Source organism: Triplophysa rosa, linkage group LG6 (genome assembly GCF_024868665.1).
Source record: "Triplophysa rosa linkage group LG6, Trosa_1v2, whole genome shotgun sequence".
NCBI classification, from domain to species: Eukaryota; Metazoa; Chordata; class Actinopteri; order Cypriniformes; family Nemacheilidae; genus Triplophysa; species Triplophysa rosa.
Window position 1 is genome coordinate 25,865,246 of NC_079895.1, and position 17,077 is coordinate 25,882,322.

General features: G+C 39.3%; 2 protein-coding genes across 5 annotated transcripts in view; both read left to right on the plus strand.

Annotated features, from left to right (window-relative positions):
• The window catches only part of kalrna (kalirin RhoGEF kinase a), a 130,741-nt gene extending 122,106 nt beyond the window's left edge, over positions 1-8,635 (plus strand). For all 3 annotated transcript variants that reach the window (XM_057336703.1, XM_057336702.1, XM_057336704.1), the window contains 11 exons: positions 293-428; positions 1,247-1,309; positions 2,832-2,859; positions 2,954-3,116; positions 3,524-3,645; positions 3,721-3,852; positions 4,028-4,192; positions 4,700-4,778; positions 4,858-5,058; positions 6,115-6,253; positions 6,338-8,635. In XM_057336703.1, coding sequence (XP_057192686.1) covers positions 293-428; positions 1,247-1,309; positions 2,832-2,859; positions 2,954-3,116; positions 3,524-3,645; positions 3,721-3,852; positions 4,028-4,192; positions 4,700-4,778; positions 4,858-5,058; positions 6,115-6,253; positions 6,338-6,883 — 1,774 coding nt within the window. In that variant the 3' untranslated portion in view covers positions 6,884-8,635. The remainder of the gene's footprint in view (positions 1-292; positions 429-1,246; positions 1,310-2,831; positions 2,860-2,953; positions 3,117-3,523; positions 3,646-3,720; positions 3,853-4,027; positions 4,193-4,699; positions 4,779-4,857; positions 5,059-6,114; positions 6,254-6,337) is intronic.
• Positions 8,636-9,302: 667 nt separating this feature from the next.
• The window catches only part of ubr3 (ubiquitin protein ligase E3 component n-recognin 3), a 49,144-nt gene continuing 41,369 nt past the window's right edge, over positions 9,303-17,077 (plus strand). For both annotated transcript variants that reach the window (XM_057335730.1, XM_057335731.1), the window contains exons 1-7: positions 9,303-9,807; positions 12,917-13,056; positions 13,486-13,638; positions 14,058-14,207; positions 14,347-14,387; positions 14,566-14,632; positions 16,573-16,703. In XM_057335730.1, coding sequence (XP_057191713.1) covers positions 9,377-9,807; positions 12,917-13,056; positions 13,486-13,638; positions 14,058-14,207; positions 14,347-14,387; positions 14,566-14,632; positions 16,573-16,703 — 1,113 coding nt within the window. In that variant the 5' untranslated portion in view covers positions 9,303-9,376. The remainder of the gene's footprint in view (positions 9,808-12,916; positions 13,057-13,485; positions 13,639-14,057; positions 14,208-14,346; positions 14,388-14,565; positions 14,633-16,572; positions 16,704-17,077) is intronic.

Here is a 17,077-nt window from a genome sequence, read left to right on the forward strand (position 1 = left end):
CTGGTCTTTTCATAATTTGCTATCCAAATATATTTCCCATACTTTGAAACTGAAATGCCAAAAAGAGCATTTGAGCATTTACAGTAACACCGAGATCTGAATGTTATTGCATTAAATCGCAAAATATCAAACCATTTGGCATGCGCAAGGACTTAACCAACAGGAAGAGAATGAATTTTCGTTTCGTTTTGTGCACCCTGACCCTAAAGAACCCTTCCCCTCAATAACTTTCATTTGCTTCTCCTGGCGCAGTTATTTGTTGGTTTGACCGGCTGATGTTTTAACACAACAGGAAGTCTCTCTCGTGGAACACGCTTCGTGCTCGTAAGCGTGCTGAGAAGGAGAGCGCACCTCTCAAAAGTGATGTTAAACTTGAGAATGGACTGCGTAAGCCAAAGGAAATTCTCAGCAGCAAGGTCACTGTGAAAGTGAGTAGGAGGGTGACCTCACCTGTGTGTGACATGTGCGACTCACTTCACATGGGTTTGTCCAATGACACGAATGGTCACACAACGTTTCTGCTTCCGTTTTAATATAAGTTTGAACGTTTTTGTTCAACTGTAAGTATTATGGTATAATCTGCTATTACCGAACATGGGAGTACAAAAGCATGACTTTACGTGCTTAGTATAAAAAATTGTGTACTTATGTTTCTATTGTTTGTTGTTGTTTTAATGTTAAATTACTTGATTTTATTACGGAGTTAGACGTATTTTGAATAACCCTTAAAGTCAACATGACACTGCATTTTTAGGCCCATTATACTGAAATCGAAAGTATTTTTGAGGAAACAGAATACTGAATGAGAAAAACAGCATTAATCTTTTTACGAAGTGGCTTTTCGATCTTATTCGTATGTTTTAGTACGATTTGCTTTTGCAGGGGGAGGGGCTTCACTATTTTGTAATAATCATACGTTTTTGTATGATTCACATTGTACGAATTCATTAGTAAAATAGTTACAAATTCCTTTGAGATTATGTTGGATTGGATCACGAAGTTTCCTTATTGGACAGGTGTTAAGAGGGAAGGGATTGTAAAATTAAAGGGTTTGGTAAATATTTTTTATTTCATGTTGACTTTAAGATAATAAACCAGACTTGATTTTGTCTTGATATGGATTAGAAACTCGTATTTTTCTATTTTGTAATATGCTGACCTGGATTTCTGTCAGACCATAAACCCGGTCCTGCTTTAATTTTGTGCCGTGAGGTGTTTAATGTCTCTCTTTCACCCTGAAACACAGGAGTCCCGCAGCTCAGACGAGTCCGACTGCGAGGATGAATTGGACCCTAAAACTAGCATGGAGGTAGAGACACTGTGCTTAATGCATGCTGCCCTGTAGTGTCCCGTGAATAAATGAATTTGGTACTACGTAAGGAAGGTTTATAAAACACACAAAAACAATCTGCACACCTTTTAAATGAGCAATGTTGTTTTCATTTGACAAACGTATATTTTGTTTTAACTTAATGTGTGTGTTGAAGAGAGTAACCCTAGTATGCTACCCATACTGCATACTACACTGTAAAAGGCAACTATAGGATTTACTTAATTTTTTGTGTAAATTTGTGTAAAAGTTTTTAAAATCAAATTTTACTTAAATTTTTGTTGTAAAGTTTTTTTATTATTAAAATGTACTTTAAAAAAACTGTGTGCAGATTTTGCACAAATTTACGCCAAAAAAATAAGTACAAGTTAAAGTAAACTTTACTTAAAAAAAGAACTGTTTGCAAATTTACACCAAAAAATGAAGTAAAAAAATCTTACTAGTTGTTTTTGTACATTGTATTTCTTAAAATCAACAGACAATATGGACCATTTCGCAAGATGTGGTCTATGGAAAATTTCATTTTTATTTATTTTATTAATTAAATCTTAAAGATATTTATTTAACATTATGGTTGGATTATAAATGTTCTCGTGGTTGTATTTTGTTCAAATGTATAAGTTATATAACTTATAACATATAAATGTTATATTAATGTTTTATATATATATGTGACCCTGGACAACAAAACCAGTCTTATGGGTCAATTTTTCGAAATTGAGATGTTTACATAATCTGAAAGCTGAATAAATAAGATTTCTATTGATGTATGAGTTGTTAGAATAGGACAATATCTGGCTGAGATACAACCGTTTAAAACTCAGGAATCTGAGAGCGCAAAAAATCAAAATATTGAGAAAATCGCCTTTGAAGTTGTTAATCAGGGGCACTGTGGCAGACCATCCACTCACAAAAATAAAGTTTTTATATATTTAAGGTAGGCAATTTACAAAATATCTTCATGGAACATGATCTTTACTTAATATCCTAATGATTTTTGGCATAAAAGAAAAATCGATCATTTTGACCCACACAATGTATTTTTGTCTTTTACTAAAAATGTTCCCGTTAAGACTGGTTTTGTGATCCAGGGTCACATATATAAATATAAGTTATAAGTTAACACCTGTGGTGTTAAAAAACTGAACCTGCTCTCTTCTGGACTGTAATAATATAAATATTTAATATAATATTGCTTGCATTTTTAATTCATCACACTCAAAACGGGCGCATGCAGCAGGCCATCCAGATATTGTGTATGAATATAGAAAATGTGTGCACACCATACATTCCTGCAGAAATACTATCAGTATATGTGTCATTGTGATAATAGCTTTTGTTTCGAGTTGGTATAAATCTCATGTGCTATTGCCCTCTGCTGGCTTGTGCTAAAACACAATTTGTGTCACAAAACACATTGTTTACCTTATTTTCGCGTTGTTTTAAATGTCAGTTAACGTTTCGAGATGCACATGTAATGCTCCTCTTTTTTTTGTTACAGTTGTTGAACCCTAATTTCATCCAAGAGGGTAAGTCTGAGTGAAAGATGTTGTGGCTTTTCAAACTGAATTTAGGAACTGCATTTTTACTATGTACATGTGTGGTCTCCTTTCTGTAATAAAGTGGCTCCAGAGTTTCTGACCCCTCTTGCTGACGTCACGTGTGCTTTGGGAGAAACGGTGGTTCTGTGCTGTAAAGTTTGCGCTCGACCCAAACCCACCATCACGCTCAAAGGACCAGATCAGAGCCTGCTGGTCAACAATAACAGATTCACCATTGATATCAGGTACAGTACAGATTCACAGAGCTTTAGAGCAGAAAGTAAAAAGTGTTTATTCACAATGTCATCCTTGTTTTTAAGAACACCTTCTATTCCCCTCATGCATTTGTTTTGTGGGAAAATCGTTGCCCTTGTGAACTCATACATCTCAGTGTCGTAGGTCGTTTCATTTTTCAGGAAGTTTCCATTCAGCTTTAACTGATTGAAGCTTCTCTCTTGTGTCAGATCTAAAATCTATTGCAGTTGCTGAATGAACATTTTCTTATCCCATTGTATATACTGTTATCATTTAATCATTTCATATAAAAGTAGTATTATGAAAAATGAATATACATTTTCCACACAAAAAAGGAAAAATCCATGTTGTTGATCTAATGTATCAAATACGCTCATCCCCCTCTCTTTCTCCGCAGGGAAGCAGGTGATATAGTGTTGAAGATCTGCAATCTCATGCCGCAGGATACAGGCATCTACACCTGTGTGGCTGTCAATGAGCACGGCACGGCCTCCTCTTCGGCGTCTATCAAAGTTCAAGGTCAAAAGAGATGATGATGAGATCATTCATCTGATCTTCCCACATTCTGTCACTAACTCGTGTTCTGTGGTGCAGGTATCCCAGCAGCCCCCGCTCGGCCTGTGGCACAGGAATCCAGCAGCACTTCTGTGATTGTCCACTGGCTTCCTCCAGCCAGCTCAGGAAACTCCTCCATCTCCAGCTACACTGTGGAATACAGGCAGGAAGGTAAATTCCCAGCAGTCCCAGTTCAGCAACACTGAGAGAGAATAATTACCAGAGATTTCTGTTGTAATGACAATAAAAGGGCGTTTCAAATGTCATTTCGTGGATTTTGGAAACAAAAGAATGTGGTGAAGACATACTTTAACCTACAAAACAAACCTACTGTGTGTGTAAGCAGATTCTCTGGTGTGGCAGCAGTCGGTGGTCTCCACTACGGACGTGTGCGTGAAGATTGAGAATCTGATTCCTGGTGGTCACTACCAGTTCAGGGTCAGTGCCAGTAACCCATGGGGCATCAGTCCAACCAGCGAGCCCTCAAACATGGTGACATTACCCAGCACAGGTAAATACACCACTTACATTAAAGGGGTCATATGTTTGGTTTAGATGTAATGAGTATACAGGATTTAAGGTTCAAAAACGCTGTTTTTTCCACATACCGTGCATGTTTGTATCTCCTCTTTGCTCCGCCTCTCTGAAACGCGCAGATTTTTTACAAAGCTCATGGCTCTGAAAAGCGAGGTGTGCTATGATTGGCCAGTTCACCAGTGCGTAGTGATTGGTCGAATACTGCAAGCGTGTGAGGGAAATGTAACGCCTCTTACCATATTTGGAACATCAGGTTCCTCTTCAATTGTACTGACAGGTACGCCCACCTTACTTGAGTATACATTTGGGCGGTCTTAGTCAAATAAGCATTCGCTTTTAGATAGAATGCATCTTTAGTTTCCGACACTTTCATTTTTGCAATTTTCCGTGTCTAATACAAGCATGACCCCTTTAAATATAGTGTGAAAAAAAACCCTTAAGTCACGGTTATTTGTTTGACGAAATCTTTTCCTCTATGAAGCCTCGACACATGACGGCACCGGAATCCATTGGAAAGACAACTTTGAAACGGCGTTCACAGAACAATGTGAAATTGGACGGTAAACATGACGTTCAAAATGCTTCACCCCGTCTTTAACAAACAAGGAGATTCTTTAATGTGTCTCTTGTCTGTTGCAGGGGTCGTTTCTCTGTGGTGAGAAAGTGTTTGAGTAAGACCAGTAAAAAGGAAGTGGCTGTGAAGTTTGTCAATAAGAAGATGCAGAAGAAGGACCAGGTGGCCCATGAGGCCGACATCCTGCGTCATGTTCAGCATCCTCAGCTGGTGGCGCTAATTGACACCTATGAATCACCCACAGCCTACATGCTGGTTCTTGAGCTGTGAGTAAATCCATCTACTGCAAGGTCCAGCAGTCACACCTGTTCTGTTTTAGGAATGTTTCTACTTTCCAAAATGATTAAATGGTACAGTTGAAAGGGAGTAATAGGTTCCTTATTGATGTGAGGTTTTCTTGTTGGGGGAAATTTTTCAAATTGTGACTTCTGTTACGGCATTATGTCATGAATCACAATTTTCGGTCACACCTTATTTAAAGGTCCAATTCTCGCTATTAAAAGCCATTAACTACAACTTTTGCCTCAATAAACTACTAATTTGTTCCTTGTTAATAGCTAGTAAGGTTGTTAGATTTAGGTATTGGGTAGGATTAGGGATTTATGCTGTGTTCACACCAAGCGCGAACAATCGCATTTCACGCTCTTTATTACTCTTGGGAAAAGTTCGTTGTTTTTGCGCGAGTGAGGAGAAAAACATCACGTGACGGGGAGTGTCTTCATGCGTCAAACAGAAGGTGTCAATGAGCTCTTCGCGCAAATTTCTCGCTCGAGTTTGAAAATTCGCTTCATTCGCCTGCCGCGAGTTCGCGTCTTTGCATTGACTGTGTACGTAATTTACTCACGCAAAACGTTTAATTCGCGATTGGTGTGAACTCAGCATTAGAATATGGTCATGCAGAATATGCGCTTTAAAAGTACTAATAAACAGCCAATATGCTAATAATAGGCATTCTAATACCGTGTCTACATCAGGAGCCGCCGCACAGCGCGACACGACAAAAGACAATGCATTAGAATGATCATTTTTTATAATTTTGCTCACACTGGATATGGCGCAGCGTGACGATGCGACAATCCCGTTAGAACAAACCACGTGTCGTGTCGCGTTGTGACGGTCGCGTCAGGTGTAGACAAGGTGTAATAAGCAACTAGTCAAAAGTGATAATTGGTCTTATACTAAAGTGTTATCAATTTTCCTATATTGTAAATATCTGTCTTCCGTTTTTCATATGTTCAGCATCATTTTACAGACTTTTTTAGCAATAAAGAATTTTAGATATTTGAAAGGCTGAATTGAGTGGTATGATTGTATTTGTTTAGTGTTGAGGATGGCCGTCTGCTGGATTATCTGGTGGCTCATGATGAGCTGATGGAGGAGAAGGTGGCGTTCTTCATTAAAGACACACTGGAAGCTCTACAGCACCTGCACACCTGCGGAGTCGCTCATCTGGACCTCAAGGTGAAACATTATATGTATTGCAAAACCCTATAAACTCGAGTAATGCTGAACTGTGCAAGATATCAATTCTTTCCTCTTCCTTAGCCTGAAAACCTGTTGGTGGACCTCCATGTGCCGTTGCCCTGTGTGAAGCTCACAGATCTGGGTGATGCTGTACAGGTCTCCAGTCACCGTTACGTGCATCTCCTCCTGGGGAACCCTGAGTTTGCCGCCCCCGAGCTCATCCAGGGTGCCCCGGTCTCCCTGTCCACGGACGTTTGGAGCGTAGGGGTGCTGGCCTACGTCAAGCTCAGCGGTGTGTCCCCGTTTCTGGACGAGAGTCTGGAGGAGACCTGCGTCAACATCTGCAGGCTGGACTTCTGCTTTCCAGAGGAGTACTTCTGTGGGGTCAGCCAGGCCGCCAGAGACTTCATCGTGTCCACGCTGAACCAGGACCCCAGGAAAAGGCCGAGCTCGGCCACGTGCCTGCAGCACCCCTGGGTCAGCGCTCACAGTGGGGATTACTCCAAAACGCCACTGGACACCGTCCGACTGGCTGCGTTTATAGACAGACGCAAACAGCTGCATGACGTCAGACCTGTGGAGAACGTTAAAGGACTCGTAAGCAGCACCATGGGTAACACCTTATGAGAACGTACGCGGGCTGAAGGAGACCGTTACAGCATATTACATGCAGTGCTTTAAGACAAACTGTTTCTTGCAGATTGCAAGTCTGAACTGGGAGTTATTATTTATTGAAGTAAATAATATAAGGAATGTGAGACTGTTAGTGATTCATAGATTGAGAAACTACTGTACAGGTACACTGGAATGGTTGCATAGCTAGAAATAGTGACATCACTCAATCTCGTAGTTCAATTTTAGGATGATGTGTTGAAGAACCCGCCTCTCTGTGATATACCAGATTCAGATGTGTTGTCAGTTGCTGAAGAATTCTGTGATATTTTACTCACTACTGAACCTTTCTGACATCATTTTCCCCGTAGAACACAAAAAGAGATATTTTGAAAAAGGTGAACGGGCAAGCACCAAATGAAGACAGAATTTGTATTTTGGGGTAAACTGATCTTGAATAAACTGGGGTCAGTAAAAAAGCAAAACGGTTCAGGTAGAAGTTGTGTTTTATGAGACATCTTCACATGCAGCAGATCTATTTTCACAAATTCATGGACGATAAACGACAAAGTGTCAAATATACAGTACATGTACAAACATACCTGCACGCAGAAAAAACCTCAACATTCCCATGATGATATATCAGCTTTCGGGTGTCATGAATATCTGGAATGTATTCAAATAGAAAGTGTGAACTATACCATGAATGTTTTGACTGTACGTTTCTCTTCATTTGTCTCCCGATTCTTTTTCGTTTTAGTTATTAAACTGCACTTATTTATACCAAATCCCACTCAATGTCCAGGAAGAAACCCCAAAGCCTTAAATTCCCTTTTTGATGTATTATTTGTAACGCATTTATGTATTGTAGGAATGTCCAGGCATTTCATGTGCATTAAATCAGAGGTTTACATCCGACGGTTTGACAGTCTAGTTCTGCATTGTTGTACAGTATATGTGCAGTCAGAAGTGTTAAATGTCAAGCTGAATGTTTTACAGCAGTCATCCGTCAGCTGTTACATCATTTCATCACATTCATGAACACTTGTAGAGGACAATGTGACCAAATCAGGAAATATATGCTTTAATTGCTATTACTGTAAAAAACTACTAATAGTCGAACTGTCTGACAGACGACAAAACATCTCAGTGAACGGTTACACAGCAGTGTAGAATAAAGACACACAGCATGACACTCGTGTGAATTCGGCATCGGGACAATCGCCCTATGCTTAATATTACCTTGTCACCAACAGCTGTGACAATGTTTCTATCTTGTTTAACTTTGTCAGCAGCCGCTGTACAATGCTTCCACTCTGTTTTACATAACCACTGTATCGTCATCTGAATTTCACATCTAAAACCAACAATAACATCAGAATGTGATGTTATTTGCCTTTTAACAGCAAATAATTCAGAGCGGCTACTGAAATGAAACCGAGCATCCCCTAGACTATGATGTTTCCTTCAGAACCAGTAAGCCTCGATAATCAGGAGTTCTCATCTCTACCGTACTCCATGCATATCGTACATCCATGCAATAGGATTGTATAGAAGCCAGTGTGTACAATTTGCTAAAAAGGAAACGTTGTTTTTCTTGATATGGGCTGTTTGTTTGTTACTGAATGTTTAATAAACAGTGCTTTGTTTTTAGAAATAAAATGTTTGGAGGTGGTTATATTTAGCCACAAGGATTAAAGCAGAATAGCTCAAAAGCAGTGGACAGAAAATGACACACAAGTTCAACGTGAAGCTGAAAATGTCTTAACTGACAACTTAAATGTATTATTTTATTTTATTTTATTATTATTATTAATAATAATAAAATGTTCATTCATATATTTACATATATTACTTTATTATCTGCCCTATATGTCATCAAAAAATATTTTTAAATATTAGTTCAAATTTAGGGTCTGTAAATAAATGCTTATTTCTTCACATGTTTTAATCTCAAGCTGTTATAAGCGAGTAAACGACGGTTTTAAATGACAAAAAGTATTAAAACATTGTTTTAATGTTACTAAATGCTATTAAAGTTGCTAAATCTTTACGTTAGTTCTACATATTTCCCAGCCGCCTGCCCTGCACAACCCAAAAAATGAATCAAGCGAAAAACATCGCGAGAGAAACAGTAGTGCAGTAAATACATGTACAAAACCTCGCGAGAGCAACATTAAGCTTGCTGCACACACGCTCGCTGACTAAAAAAAGCCAAATCCGTATTTCAGGTTGTTTTAGTCTAATAAAGAAAATACACATTAAAAGCATTATCTTCAAAAGTACGTTCATTAAAAGAAACAGTATCGCTGTACAAATAGAAGTCCGACCCAGTAGTATTCCTGTGAAGTGGTGAGTTTTGAGGTCTAAGCCCCGCCCATTTCAGCACTTCTGTTTCACCCTATCCGCTTATTCTATTTCCATAGTGGAGACAACATCTCGCGAGAAGCGCCGTGAAGACAGCAACAAGACAACCAAAATAAAGTGAGCACAACAAACCCGGAGCGCATGATGGCGGCGTCGCTGCTACGCCGGGACAAGAAATCCACCGCCGCCCATCTGAAGGCTGACCTCAAGCGGACTGACAACAGCTCAGGGCTGCGACAGCTGCAGGAGCTTCTGGATAGCGTGCTAAATCCGGAGCGGGGCTCGGACCCAGAGGCGCTAGAGTGGTGTAAATGGCTTCTGGCCGGAGGGGAAGGGTTCGACGAGTTCTGCCTGACCGTCCGATCCTACGATAACGCCACTCTTTGCGGGCTGGTGTGGACCGCAAACTTCGTGGCGTACCGCTGCCGGACGTGCGGCATCTCGCCGTGCATGTCTCTGTGCGCGGAGTGTTTCAATAACGGTGATCATACGGGCCACGATTTCAACATGTTCCGGAGTCAGGCCGGTGGGGCCTGCGACTGCGGAGACGGGAACGTGATGAGAGAGAGCGGGTCAGTATCTAGTCTGACGGGAGATCGGACTGTCTTGACAGGGACTGTCAACACCTATTCGACTAACGTACCTGCTTACATGTCGTTTTGGGCGTTGTAGCATAGCCGTGTTTTGAAGCGTAGTAGTCAGCTGTCTACCTAGACATAGTTTGGGGGGCTTTTATAGCATATCACTTTCGGAGGTGGTTACACTTCGGGCTATTATAGACAGTGTTTTGGGGCGTGTTCCTAATCAGCTGCAATTTTAAACCTAGTGATCTGTGCTGACTACCGAGAGACATTGTTGTTAGCCCTCATAAAAACCCAAGTAGCAGGATTTAAAGCATTAGGGTCTAAAGTCCAGTGAGCTGTCTACTTGGACGTCATTTTTGGACATCATCTTTGGGGGTGTTCCTTACTGGTAACGTTAGCATTATTGAGACATTAAAGGCGTAAAGCCTATTAAGTGCTTTAGCGTGACTGTTTTGGGCATTATGGCATGGTGCTTTTAGAAACAGGATCATCTGAACAATGTAGTCTCCATACCTAGGGAACCGTCTACCTATGTTTTGGGGCATTTTTTATATCTTGTGTGCCGTCTGAGGTGACAGAATTTTGGACCTTCATGTACTGTAAATGTGACAGTGGGGGTGTTCTAATCAGCTGCATTTTGTGTTGTCCTAAACCTAGTGAGCTGACTACCCAGACATTGTCATTGCGCATCATATTTTGGACAAATCCCACCTAGCTGTGCTTACAGGTCAGGAGCGTTTGAGCGTCCTAGTCCTAAAGAGCATCATTGTTGAAAAACACTGCGTTTCAAATCATAAAATGTTTCGATCGTCATTCAAAGTCAGCAACATAGTCAGTCATGTTTTTTGCGCCTTGCATTCATAATCGGCAGCAGAATCAGCAGCCTTGTGCACTTTTGGACATAATAGTCCAAAACCGAGTGAACTGCCCATCTACATACATTCTAGCTGTATCCAGCATGGTTGGTTCACTATATTAATATATAAAATCTAAATATTCCAGATGTTTACAACATGGTTCTCCTTTGTGTAAATGCTGAGTATAGACGACCTAGTGGGTATTGAGACACCGCTGTGCACTGCAGACGGCCTGTCAGGGGGGTTAATGGTGTGGAGTGTGCTGTGGCACCTGATCACTGCCTTACTGAGAGTGACACAGTCTGGGTTATTTTTAACCCACCCACAGGGTCAGTGACAGGTCTCCTCGCTTCTTCGGACACTACAGACACACGAAAGGGCCTTCACTGCAATATTTATGTTGCTAGATAGATGGATAAAAAATCTGATGTTGTGTTTAAAGTCTGTCTAGGTATGACTATAAATAGACATATGTCTGTACATATAATCAGACATATTCTAGACAGATACATAGAAATTCATATAATAGGTTGAATTTAGATCTGCTGCAGTGAGTATATTTGTCAGTTTGTCGGGTTTCTTGTTGATGTGGATTCGATTGTGAAAAGGTTTGGTGAAAGCTGGTAGATGCCGATCTCTTATTTGGTGTTATTTACAGGAAAGGGGGAAATCTTTGCCATTAAAAATGTGTTTTAGTAAATCCTAACCTGTACATATTTTCCTAGGTTTAAAACATTTTACAATGAATACTTGTAATGTTGCAAAAGAAAATTACCTGAAACATGCTTTCAGAAACATACTAAATTTACCGTTTCGAACACAGTTTATGCTACTAAAGTTTGGATCAGATTCTATTCAAACATTTTTATAACGCCTTCATTCTCAATGAGACTTAAATGTAGGGCTGTCACGATAAACCGACGATAAATATCACGTGATTTATGCACAGCTTTTGAGTGAAGTACGGAAAAATGCTGCTGCATCCGAAAGCCAGAGGGCGCTCTCGTGCGGAAACACTAAATACGCACCGCAGAAGAAGACCATAACACCTTCTAGACTCTAGGAAATGCCTATGGACATCTTTTTATCACTGTTACTCAAGTCTCATCAGGTATTTTTATGATAATAAAGTATATTTATAATGATCATGTTTGACGGGTGTTGCTTTTTCAAATGCACATTATAAGCGACTCTAACTCGCACTGCTTTTAGATCAAGCAGCATTTCCTACTGATCCCAGAGCCGTGCTTCACGGACAAGCTACTCATTAAAAAAAACATCGACACATTTCATATTGCAGCCAGCTCGATTACAATAGGATTTCGTAGTATCACGATAAATCGGCATAATCATCAACAATATATATCATCATATGTACAAATACTGTATTTAAGCTTACTTTATATGCCTCTGATTCAGACGCACGTGCCTGGCCCTAAGTTAACTTCCGGTCTGTGTTTGTTTATTGGGCTGGCTAGTGGTCAATAATACAACTATTTATATTTAATTTAATCATTTTTTTATTAAATAAACAATTAGTTGAATGTGTCCTGTAACTTAGTCGCATTTAAATTTAGCCAAGTAACGGTTCTTCTACTGGTAACTAAAAATGAGACTTGCTAGACATACTTTTAACTTGCTAGCTAATGTAATTTACTTCTTATTTCTTTTGCTTGCTATCAGAAATTATCAATAGGGACTATTCTTTACGGATGTGTACCGGAAGTTAAGTTTGGGCCACAAAGCGTGCATGCGCAGTAACGTTTGTTTATGTTGTTGCTTTTAAACCGTCTATACGAGTATTTGTCATCGTGTGTCCTATGGTGTGACTGTTTATATTATATTATTTTATATTCAAGATATTTATAATATAAAATAGCATAAGAAAGATGTATGTGACACCATAGGACGCATGTGCGTTTTTTACGGCATGGTTGTTATTTACATATGTCTGTTTGGCACTTATCGGTATAACCTGAGTAATGCAAGTTTGCAATTGTGACTTTTGTTTTATTTTACCAGCTGCTTTATATCCTCCCAGCTTGCACTAACAAAAAGTAAAAAAGAGGCCTTGGAATTCTAATATTTTTTTCCCATATTATTACAGTACATACAAACACCATAGTTTATTTGTGGGTTTTGAGCAGGTTATTTTATATTCGCAGGGGCAACAGTAAAGCAGGATGTCATGGTACCAGTGTTTATTAGGTTTATAATGTGCATATTCTGTGTGACTGCAGGTTTTGTAGTAGACATCGGTTAAAAACTGGCGAGAATGTACCGTTGGTCCCGCAAGATCTCCTGCTCATGTCTGAGATGGTCCTGCCACGGTTTATCATCACTATCATTCAGTACCTGAGGGATGGGTACACTGAACCAGGTGAGGACATGTTTACAGCACCTGTGTTTCCTGTTTTTCTGGGACAAATCAGATTAGGTTCATTCAATAATGTTGTCGGCAGGAGGGCCATTCTCATTCAAAAAGAAACGTTTGATTGGACTGAAATGTACATCCCTTTTTTTTCGATTTTTCAACATGCATAAATGTACTTTTGTCAACTTTATAGTCATTCTAAAGCTAATTAATGAGCTAAAAACCACTCGAATACCTTGCTTAACTTTTCCAGTAAAAAATCGAATGCAAATAATTAAAAAGATGATCATTCAACTGCAGCTTTCCCTGTTGGTTTGCATGGAATGAACCTCATGTGTACTAGGTGTGTACTAGCTGACCCGCACTAATCGTGCCCGATGGGGTAACACGTGCTGCTTTATTTTGTAACACAAACATCTTATCATGTGCTGACAGAGTCTGCTGCCGACAGAGATCTGCAGAAAGTTCTGCAGCAGTTAGAGCCGCAAATATCCTTCTTAGAGGAGCTCACCAAGATGGGCGGGGCCATGCGCACTGTTCTCACGAAGATCTTAACCAATCAGCAGACCTTTAAAGAACTGAGCATGGGTAAGTGTCACGACACGGTGAATAAAGCGAATAAAATAATAATCATAATTCATTTTATTTATAAAGCACTTTACATTTTAAAGAAAATCTCAAAGTGGTACAAAAAAGTCATAATAAATTAAATTTATTAAAGAAGTTAAGTAATTAAATAAATAAAAAACTGGCTACAAGCTAAGATTAGCACAAAAATTTTGATATTACAAACAAGTTAAACATGAAAAACCTTTTTAAAAAGGTGAGTTTTAAGAACCATTTTAAAACCGTCAATCATTTGTATCTTTGTAAAGCTTGCATTACATCATGACATTCTCAAGAAAATAGTTTTGTCTTTTTACACAGAGATGAAAAAGTAACCTCTATAATCATTTTGATGTTGCTATTGTCACCTTTCCCATTTCCACACTGTCCCACACTCACAGGTCAAGAAGAGAATGTTTATGCCAAGAAGAACTATGAGAAGTATTTGTCAGCGTTGAAGAGTTCAGGTTTGGTGTCAGTGGAGGAGAGGGGTACAGGAGGAGCTGCCGCGGGGGCAACAGAATCTCCAGGAGGGGCGCTAAGTCTATTGGGTAACACTGCTGCTTTTCACACTGCTTTATTTACACAAAGAAAATCAAAAAGGATTACAGGAAGTGGATGTTGGTGACTCATAGTAACAGGATTTCAGTAGTCTGCGACGTGTTTGTAACTGGAGTTTTATTATTTTAGGAGCCACTGCTGCTGCCGTTCTCGAGGACTCTAGCAAAGAGGTAGGCACGTATGCACAGACTTCTGGTATAGAAAATGTGTGTCCCAGCAACCAATCAAAACAAACAGAGGGGCGTACCCTTCTGTCTTTGTTGGGAACTGCTTTCCTTGTGTTTGTCAAAATGGTTTCATTTCTGGTCATTGTTGAGAATTGTGTGTTCTCATGTGTTTGGTTGGCAGGAGGATCAGGATGGACTGCAGGGCGTGGGCCAAAGGAAAAGAGTGAAGCTCAGTAGCAGTACCAAAGGTAGAACAAATGTTTTAAAGGAATAGTTCACCAAATCGAAAATTATTATTTTTGTATTCACCCTCATACCGCACATCTCTTTTTTGTACAATGACAGTTGTCGGACCTTCCTGCAAATAGAAGACCTATTAAAGCTTTATGTGAGAAATAGACTGAAACTTTACACGTGAGGAATACTGAAAAGTTTATTGATAGAAAAATCTGACCCACATCTTATTCTTATTCAATTGGAGTATCCTTGTTACTAGGGCTGTCACGATTATGAAATTTGGCTGACATGAATTGTCTATTAAATAATTGTGATTATGGCGTTTTATTGTCTGTTTAAAGGCTTTGACAATTATAACGATTAATTACAATTAATTTATCCAATGAATAAAATATAGATACATTAAGAAATGTGAAAATTCTGTTAAAGGGGTCATATGACAGATATCATCGTTTGTTTTAGATGTAATGCAATGAGTATACACGATTTAAGGTTCAAAAACGCTGTATTTTCCACAAACCGTGCATGTTTGTATCTCCTCTTTGCTCCACCTCTCTGAAACGTGCAGATTTTTTATAAAGCTCATGGCTCTGAAAAGCGAGGTGTGCTATGATTGGCCAGTTCACCAGTGCGTAGTGATTGGTCGAATACTGCAAGCGTATGAGGGAAATGTAACGCCTCTTACCATATTTGGAACATCAGGTTCCCAAGCAATTGTACTGACAGGTGATAAAATGTCATCGGTACTTTCCTTATCAACTCGAGCCCGAATCTGATCCGGAAAATGAAGATGATCAAGCCGATACATCAACTTTGCCAGCGCGACTTGAGTAGGATGTCAAGGATTGGTAAGGTTTTTAAAAAGTATATGTTAAATAGTTAGTAACTATAGCTAACTCTTTTACCTTTTATATACGACGTTATAAAGATTTGCCGTTAGTGATCAACCAGTGTTACGCAATGTCTCGTCGCGACTCAACAAAGACAATAAACCCCATTATAAACACCACATTTGTTGCCTCTAGTTGGAACATAATTACTGATTATTAGGACTTATGTTGTCTTTTTTCACGTTGCACGCGTGTCTGCATTTGCAGATCACAAACACACGACAAACTCAACTCGCGTTAGTCCGCAACAAAGTCTTTTACAATGAAAATATACTTACAGGCTGCGAATCTGAAGCGCCAGACTGTCCTTGCGAAGTTGTAATGGTTGGAATTGCCCCACTTTTTAACCAAAGCTTTCGTGCACAGCCGGCCTTGATCTCTCCCAGGTTCATGAAGCAGTCATCAGTGAAATGCGCTGCACACACTTGAATATACGGATTGTACTGTTCTGGAACGGTATTGGGGGTGTGGTTACACGAGGTGTTTCAGGCAGGTCTGGGTGAGCATTCGCTTTTAAATAGAATGCATCTTTTGTTCCGACAGTTTCATTTTTGCAATTTTATGTGTCTACCACATGCATGGGCAACTTATAACACACCAAAGACACAGAAAAACACGTATTCGCGCCATATGACCCCTTTAATAACTAGTAACATTCCCTATAGAGTGACCTTAACATAAAAAACTGAGGTATGAGGATGATGTCGTCTTGTTGTGTAGATGCAGCAAATCTGGAATCACTTTAATGAAACTCATAAACACAAAAAATACAAATCTGATACAACTCAAATGATGAAGAAATGTCATTCGAAGGTTTTCGCTGAATAACAACTTGCATTTCTGTCTGTTTCTCAAACAAAGCTATCCTATGTGAAAATATGCAAATATGCATGAATATGAATATGGATGTTTTAGGCTTTTATGAGTTTAACAGACATGGCTACTTTATTGTTTTGTGGAGAAGAGCTGTGTAAAGTTTAAAATAACATGACATTTTTATCTATTCCACCAAATAACTCAATAACTTGATAACTGTCCTTCCTTTTCTCCTGTTTTGTTAGATCCATCCATAATGGACACCTTGAAACATAAATGTTTTTTAGAAGAATTATTGTTTTGGACTATCAAGTATGAGTTTCCACAAAAGATGGTCACGTTTTTGCTCAACATGTTGCCTGATCAGGACTACAAGGTATTTAATGATACAATGTTAAACAGCCACATATGTGAGGGTCCTAAAGGAACATTAAACCTCACCTGCCAAGAGTGTATGAATGAAGAACTTCTAGCCATAAAGTCTTACCAGCACAAAATGGTTCTGCCATTATTTTGAGTTCAAATGTTTTGTCCCTTTGTCAATGAGAGATTTTAGCTTTTTTCTTGCATATTAGTGGCAAACAATGCAGGTCAAGCACATCATATGCAAGATGAGCCAATGTTCTGGGCGAACCAAAATGTGTCATAATGGTGTCATGTTGGGGGCTTAGTGTAAGAGACCACCCAGACATGAAGATTCGTTGCCTGTTAGCTGGTTTTCATTAAGCTGAGAGTTAATTAAGTGATTTT